Source organism: Colletotrichum karsti, assembly GCF_011947395.1.
Source record: "Colletotrichum karsti strain CkLH20 chromosome Unknown Scaffold28, whole genome shotgun sequence".
In the NCBI taxonomy this organism is placed as follows: Eukaryota; Fungi; Ascomycota; class Sordariomycetes; order Glomerellales; family Glomerellaceae; genus Colletotrichum; species Colletotrichum karsti.
The window spans coordinates 517,526-525,044 of NW_024065928.1; the positions used below are offsets into that span (position 1 = coordinate 517,526).

Here is a 7,519-nt window from a genome sequence, read left to right on the forward strand (position 1 = left end):
AACGATAAGAACACGACGGTGAGTTCTGGCGGCCACAGCTTACAGCGCCTGCTGCTGTTAGCTGTCAGCGTCGTTCAGTGTCATCGCAGCTGTAGATCTGTTCACTGCCGTCAACGATTCGCTAAGTCAATCATTTGAGCTTCGCGGCTTCAACATCGTCGAGTAAATTCTCAGGGAGTTCCCAAAAGCCGTGAGGCAAGGTTTATGAGTAAACGGTGTGCTGGGATTGGAGCTCTAATACCTTAGCTCTGCACCACTGGAGTCCACTGCCGAGGTGACCTCATCCATTCAAACCCCTGTCTCCTCAGTGTTCCAGATGGCACCTCTCCATCCTGCAAGTCGCCGCATGTGCTTCAACTTTCAACCTCAACTCATCAGTTGCCTGTATCACCAACCCGCACATCTAACTGACCGTGGAAGCTGCCAATCTCGCCCAACATGCCTGACTCCATCGCCTTCTCCCCGGCGCCGTACCACATCATCTCGTAAGAACACCAGTCCCGTCGAGACGTGCGGCGTCTCATCAGACCATTCGTCATCGATACCTAACGTTGCTTGGCTGCACCTAGATACGGCACCCTTCTGGGAACGACCTTCTTCCACGTATGTCGTCGCCACGGAGGGCGTCCCGCAAAGGGAGTGTAGCTAACCGCTTCAAAAGTCCTTTGTGAATGGCATCACCATGTTCCGCGTCCTCGAACGCCCGGCCTTCTCGACCGCGCAGAACGCCCTCTTCCCCGTCTACTTCACCATCCAGACGGCCCTCCCCGCCGTCATGGCCCTGACCTTCCCCGGGAGCGGCAGCCCGTTCGGCGCGCGGGAGGGCGGCATCGGCGGTCTCCTGAACGAGTCGAACCGGTACAGCGCGCTGCTGCCCATCGCCACCATGTTCGTCACCGGCTTGGCGAACCTGGTGGTGATCCTGCCTAAGACGCAGAAGGTCATGAAAGCTAGATACGCTCAAGGTATTTTGGTCCGATGATGCGGGCGGGTCCGCTTTATCCCAATTATGATGGCTGACGCTCCCCGCAGAGAAGAAGGATGGAAAGAAGAGCTACGACAAGCCGCCTCACTCGCAGGAGATGTTGGCTCTGAACAAGTCCTTCGGCAAGCTGCACGGTGTCTCGACAATCGTCAACCTCGCCGGGTTTGTCGCGATGGTGGCTTACAGCTTCTCCCTTGCATCACGTCTCGATTAAGTGCAAGCACGTTTCTGTAGAAGTAGTGTAGGTCAATCGTGTTCTTATTAGGCTGACGACCCATGTAGTAGTGGGTCATACTCAGCATGCACTATGTACAATATTGCAAAGTTCGCAATGGCTTCAAAACTCTCGCGGCTTTTTGACCAAATGGACAATGATTAGAAGCTTTTTTCCCCAAATGAAACGCCTTTTGGTGCCGTGACAGTTCGCTACTGTGCGTCGCGACAGTAGCCGTCTGCCCCGCCGAATCAATCGCTTTCGTCCCGTCCCATCCCCCCTTTTCCTTCTCTCCGATCTAACCGTGGGTATCGTGCTTCAACGCCCGAGGTGCGTCCGATCGCATGCCGAAGACAGCCGGGTGTTGAAGTGTGCAAAAGCAAAAACAGCAAAAAAGTTTGTTCGGGTTTTCCGTGTGCTTGACTTTGTCGAGGTGGCGCGGGTGTCGTTTAGAAGTTGTTCTTGGGAGCAGGCATGGGGATGTCCTTGAGGGAGTCCTTGGCGGCAAACAGGCTCTTCTTGACATCGGCGAGATTCTGCTGGCGCTTGGCCTTCTCCTTCTCCTCGTCGACAGGCGGGAAGACGCGGGCGTTCTTGGCAGTGATGGTGCCCTGGATGCTCCAGCGGCCGGGCTTGCGAGAAAGGGCCTCGGCGACGTCGATTTCCTCGGTGGGCTTGGGGAAGTCGCGCGACAGAGGCGGGAGAGGGTTGGCGGCCTTGGGCTTCACCGGAGCGCTGGTGACGGCAGGGCGCTGGATCTCGGCGGAGGTGCGCGAGGAGTTGGTCGCGGAGCTCTGAGAGGAAGGGCCGAAGTAATCGGTCTGAGAAACGTCGGTGGAAGCGGTGACAGGGGTCTGGCCGGCGCTGTTAGGCGCGGCAGCTTGGGAAGAGGCCATGGTGTAGTCGTTGGCAGGAAGAGAGCGCAAGCTTTGGAGCTGGTCCTCAGTGAGGGTGATGGGGGCCATGGTTGATTAATGTACGGAAGAGCGAGTGGAGTATTTGGCTTTTTTCGGTCCCAATATTGATGAGACGGTCCGGTATCGTGTTTGACGGTGGGGATGCGTGGGCAAAAAGAGTCAGGGCCGGTTCGTTGGGATGGGGGAGTTGCAGGGACCAAGGTAGAACGAAAGTATGGGGACCGAGACCCGACAGGTAAGCCGAGTGTTATTTTTGTTGCGAATCGGTGGTGTGTCAAGGTCGTGTGCCTCGTGTGGGAGCAAGTGACGTGATGAAGGTGGGATATTAAGAATTAAATAGTCGACGCCCAGAAAGGTTGATCGTATCCGACGCGAGGATGGATGGCGAGATTCTTCTTTTTCTTTCGTCGTATCGTGAAAGACGGGACGGAGTTGTGGCGAAAGGAAGAATGGAAAAAGGGAAGAAGGCGATTTAATTTATAATAGCAGTGGAAGCAAACGCACCGTACCGCAGAAAAGAAAAATTCAAAAGGTGAAGTGAAAAAAAAAAAAGTCCATTCACCGGCCAAAGTCCGTCAGGACGGATTTGTGTTTTCGGAAAGAGCGGCCACGACACAACGGGCAGGTGCGGTGTCTACCTCTCGAAGGTACCATCCAAGATGTCTAGACTCTTCACCTCGACCACAAAACGTTCCAACCTTGGTGCCCCGTGCTTTTGTCAATGGTGTCTTGTTTCCCCGGAAGGGTCCCTGACATCCTCCTTTCCATCTTGAGAGGTTTGGCATGTCTCCCCCACGCTCCATTCCACCAGGGGGCCTGCTTGTCGGTGAAACACAGCGCGAGCGGTGAGGTGGTCATCTACAGCTTGACCTTCTTCACCGCCGAGGTTGACTGACCCGTGGACGGACGGCATGAAGGGGGATGGATGGCCGCGGTCGGCCTCGCGCAGTTAGGGGACAACGGGACAAACTTATTCAGCAGACCGGCACTATTCTTATCTCCGGTGTCGAAATTCCTCAAGGATCCATGGACAAATTATGATTACCGATGAAAAATACGACGCCGCCCGCCGGAGCTAATGCGACGTCGTCACGTTGCGGACGGCAGAGCCGCAAGTGATGAGCAATCCAATCCAACTAATGAGATCCGCGACACCGAAAGGCGAAGAAGAAAAGAAAAGGGGGGATCCATATTGCCAATTCAGGGTCCTTTTTCTTTCAGGGTCGCTCGCGGGGCTAAGCTTACTTTCGATGTGCCGCTGATCGACGCGCTCTTCCACAACCCCCAGCCCGGATTCCTCGGGGCTTCTACGGCATCGCGCTAGGTCCCTACATGATGCTTGAAGGAACTTTACGTCAGTTGCCGCCAACCGTATTTACGGTTGATGGATCCCCAAAAAAAGAGAACGCATATGGAAATTCGTTCATTCGCCTTGCGCCACTCCGGCAACCCGGGCGGCTTAACGATTCATGCATTGGTCCCTTCTGACGTCATTTGTCTGGTCAATTCTCAATTACTGCGTTGACTACACTAGATCATATTAGCAGGATTACCAATGCATGGAACATAGTAGGGAAATCCGTTAGGCGAATGATTTGGTAATGAGAGCCTGCGTGTAAGAGATCAATCATTGAGGAAACTCCGCAGCCGGACCGCTGTCGCTTCGGTCTTCTAATCTCTTTTCCGGCGTGGGGCCGTGACCCCCGCGGATGTGATGAGTGGCATGGCGTTGCATTCCGTTCCAAGATATTCTTGGCTGAGATTTGACAAGGAGACAAGATTGTTGAATGTGCGGCGACAAGATACAATTTCTCTGTCGCTTTTGAGAATAGCGAGAGGATAAATTGGGTCAAATCGCATTCCTTAGCTGTTCTGGATCAGGCGTTTTGCTTGTTTGTTGACTGAGGTGGTTTTGGACAACGGGTGCCATAGAGCTGGGGACTCCATCGCGGGAAGGAATGCAGGCAAGCCACAGACAAGATTTTGACGGCCGGTTTCGCAGCTGCGAGGTGCATACCGTGAATGCCAACCGTATTCTCAGCAGCTGAGCCTGATGAATGCATACGAGGGGCTCCTTCTCACGACGATGTCTTGGCTTCACTGAACCTGGGGAAACAAGCACCAGATCGAAGGCCCACCTTACTTATCCCGTCATCAAAGTTTCTAACCGCCAACAAATACAGGCCCTCAGTTCATACCCCAGGTTTTTTTACGTTCTTCCACCCGTGGAAGTAGCATGAGGTCTAGCCCGTCGCATCCCAAACGATGTTCTCGCTCTTGTCTGCCCCGAGACCGCTCTGTCTCACTCTTCCTCCCCAGGTTTCGATAATCTCATGCCGCACCCGCCGCCCCGTATCTCGGCAGCCACAGCGTGCGAGCCGACCAATCGGACGATGGCCGTCCGACCTCACTCTCACCTCCGCCGTCCACTCATCGTCATCCCGTCTGCGCGCCATACCTGAACCACCCTTGCCCAAAACTCACTCCAGCACCCATCGTATTCGTTCTGCCACTTCTGTTGAAAACACCACGCTCGAAAAACTCACGATGTCTCAACCAAAGTACCTCACCGGCGACCCCGCCGCGGTCCAAGAATTCCTCGACAAGTTTGACGTGCGCCATCTCCTTCCCCCCACCCGTTGAGTCATTTTTACATCCCGAACCGTACAAAACATGCCCCTCGATGAGAAGCTGATTGTGAGACGTTCTTGCGCCGCAGGTCTTTCTCATTGATTGCGATGGTGATCGATCCCACCACCCCGGCTCAAATTTCAAAGGAAGGCTAACGCAACCACAGGCGTTCTCTGGTCCGGAGACCATCTGTTTGACGGCATCCGCGAGACCCTCGCCTTCCTGCGCTCAAAAGGTTGCTCACCACATTTCTCACAACTCCTAGTAACCTCACCCTCGTAATCGTGAAAACGTCCCCTAACCTCTGTGTTTCCACGTTTCCCCGGACAACAGGCAAGAGAACCGTTTTCGTGACAAACAACTCGACAAAGTCCCGGCCCGACTACCGCAAGAAGCTCACCGCCCTCGACATCCCCTCCGACGTCGAGGATATCTTCGGCTCCGCCTACTCCTCCGCCGTCTACATCTCCCGCATCCTCGACCTGCCCGCCGACAAGCGCAAGGTCTTCGTCATCGGCGAGGCGGGCATCGAGGCGGAGCTGCGCGCCGAGGGCGTCGACTTCATCGGCGGCACCGACCCCGCCCTCCGCCGCGACATCTCCCCGGAGGACTTCGCCGGCATCGCCGACGGCTCCCTCCTAGACCCCGAGGTCGGCGTCGTCCTGGCCGGCCTCGACTTCCACATCAACTACCTGAAGCTCTCGCTCGGCTACCAGTACCTCCGCCGCGGCGCCGTCTTCCTGGCGACCAACACGGACAGCACGCTGCCCATGTCCCACACCTTCTTCCCCGGCGCCGGCTCCATCTCGATCCCGCTGATCAACATGAGCCAGCAGCAGCCGATCGCGCTCGGCAAGCCGTCGCAGGCCATGATGGACGCCGTCGAGGGCAAGTTCCAGCTCAACCGCGAGCGGACGTGCATGATCGGCGACCGCCTCGACACCGACATCAAGTTCGGTAAGGAGGGCAAGCTGGGCGGCACGCTGGCCGTGTTGACCGGCGTGCACAACAAGGAAGACTGGGAGAAGGAGGGCGCGGCAGCTGTGCCGGCGTACTATGTCGACAGCCTCGCCAGTTTGAACCTCGAAGCATAAGCGTGTCATTGGATTGTGAATTATGTTCTATGTCATGACGGATAGACGCTAGAAACCTCGTACGAACACCTAGAACCCCGTACAGACACCTAGAAGTAGAAGGATACCGTAGAATATACACAGATGCGTCGGCTCTAGTCTACGCGACTCGGTAGCACCTCTTGTCGGTCTCATTTATGGAATTTTCTGTTGCCAGCTGTGTACGCTGAACAACTCTACCTCTCCTTCTTTGTCTGCTTCTTCGCCAACTCGCTTGTCCTGATAACCTTGGGCTGCGGCTTGCGGTAGCCAAAGAGTGACGTGGGCATGAACATGCCAACCTGCTTCTGGTACTCGCTGTACTCGGCGTACTTGCCAGAAGTAATCAGCTCCGTGAGCCAAGTCGAGCCCTGGAACAGCATAATCAAGAACGCAGAACCGGCGAAGGTGTAGCTGTAGAGCACCTTGGTCGCGTAGCAGCTCCACTGGTACAGCACGAACCAGATCATCTGCTCAGCGAAAAAGTTGGGGTGACGGCTGTACGCCCACAGGCCGTTTGTCACGAACCCGCGGTCAAGGTCTCCCTGCGCCCATCCACGAGGCACCTTAGAGTCCTTCATGTAGGCGTGCTTCGCGGTCTGGTAGTCCCACTGCTGGCCGTCGGAAATGTACTCGCTGACGACAAGGCCGACGATGATAGAGAAGAAGGACCAGTCGGCGGCGGAGATCCCGGGCTCAATACGACTGGCGAGGAGGAGGGAGTAGGCCGGGGCGGCAGAGAAGGCGAAGAGGAGAATGGACTGGATGAACGAGATGAAGGTCACGTTGAAGACGAAGAATACGAATGCTGGGACGTATTTGCGGACGATTTCCCTGGCAATTTGTTAGCTGGGCGACCGTTATGGGACAATTGGACAGGTGTACCATCGGTAATCCTCGCTGCCACGTTCATATCCGCCCTTGCGCCAGTAGTTGAAGGTCAGTCGCGCCTAGATGAACTGCGTCAGCTTCCGTTGTCCCCGAATCTCAATAGTCCGAGGTTCACTCACGCTCCAGAGAGTTGTCGCGACTCCAGCCAACATCAATCGGTGTGACGGTACCCCGTTCAGGTGCGCCCAGGCAGCCATGTGCAGGACGTACCAGTTGGGCAAGAGACTCCATAACCGGTCGATCTGGGAGTAGTTCCTGTGGTACTCGGACACTCCCAACGCGACGAACCCGATGAGGAGGGAGAAGGCGAAGCCGGAAACGAGCGGGTTCGTCTCGAGGTAGATCTGCGGCAGGGACTGCGGGCTCGCGGCGATTCGGCGCGGCAGGTCGAGTAGCTGCGGGATGAAGGGCTCTGCGGCCTTGGCCCAGTCGGAGCAGTCTTCGAGGGAATTGATTGCGGGAAGCGCCATTGTGTGTTATCCGAGCAGATCTAGAACACAAATTTTTGAGTAGGTTTCGAACAGGGAATCCGCCTCTTAGAAGGCAGCAGACGTGGTTCAAGTATGCAACGCGTAGCGCGAGATCGTGATGTTTCTGCTCAAGTTCTTTGGTGGTTGAACTGACTAGTCGTGGGGTGGTGTGCAAACAAAGCGTCATAGATCCATAATTTGGGAGCTCTGCCACTGTTGTCATTCCAGGCGAGGTAGGGGTCGTCGGGCATTTTAACCACCGATGGCCCGTTCGTTGAGGCCGGGCTTGTAGCACCCAA

The 7,519-nt window shown here is 55.8% G+C and overlaps 4 protein-coding genes across 4 annotated transcripts; 2 read left to right on the forward strand and 2 right to left on the reverse strand.

The window, feature by feature from the left end:
* Nucleotides 1–438: 438 nt before the first annotated feature.
* CkaCkLH20_08482 (uncharacterized protein) lies at nt 439–1,199 on the forward strand (the record flags this gene model as incomplete). The annotated part of the gene is made up of 4 exons (XM_038891197.1): nt 439–485; nt 570–603; nt 662–965; nt 1,033–1,199. The coding sequence occupies 4 exons, from the start codon at nt 439–441 to the stop codon at nt 1,197–1,199; spliced, it is 552 nt and encodes a 183-aa protein (XP_038743571.1).
* Nucleotides 1,200–1,648: 449 nt separating this feature from the next.
* On the reverse strand, nt 1,649–2,164 carry CkaCkLH20_08483 (uncharacterized protein; the record flags this gene model as incomplete). Its single annotated transcript, XM_038891198.1, has 1 exon — nt 1,649–2,164. The coding sequence occupies one exon, from the start codon at nt 2,162–2,164 to the stop codon at nt 1,649–1,651; it is 516 nt and encodes a 171-aa protein (XP_038743572.1).
* Nucleotides 2,165–4,663: 2,499 nt separating this feature from the next.
* Nucleotides 4,664–5,841, forward strand: CkaCkLH20_08484 (uncharacterized protein; the record flags this gene model as incomplete). Its single annotated transcript, XM_038891199.1, has 3 exons — nt 4,664–4,754; nt 4,914–4,982; nt 5,081–5,841. 3 exons carry the CDS (start codon nt 4,664–4,666, stop codon nt 5,839–5,841), a joined length of 921 nt encoding a protein of 306 aa, XP_038743573.1.
* A 215-nt stretch (nt 5,842–6,056) lies between these two features.
* Nucleotides 6,057–7,220, reverse strand: CkaCkLH20_08485 (uncharacterized protein; the record flags this gene model as incomplete). The annotated part of the gene is made up of 3 exons (XM_038891200.1): nt 6,057–6,693; nt 6,745–6,809; nt 6,870–7,220. 3 exons carry the CDS (start codon nt 7,218–7,220, stop codon nt 6,057–6,059), a joined length of 1,053 nt encoding a protein of 350 aa, XP_038743574.1.
* Between the last annotated feature and the right edge of the window lie 299 nt (nt 7,221–7,519).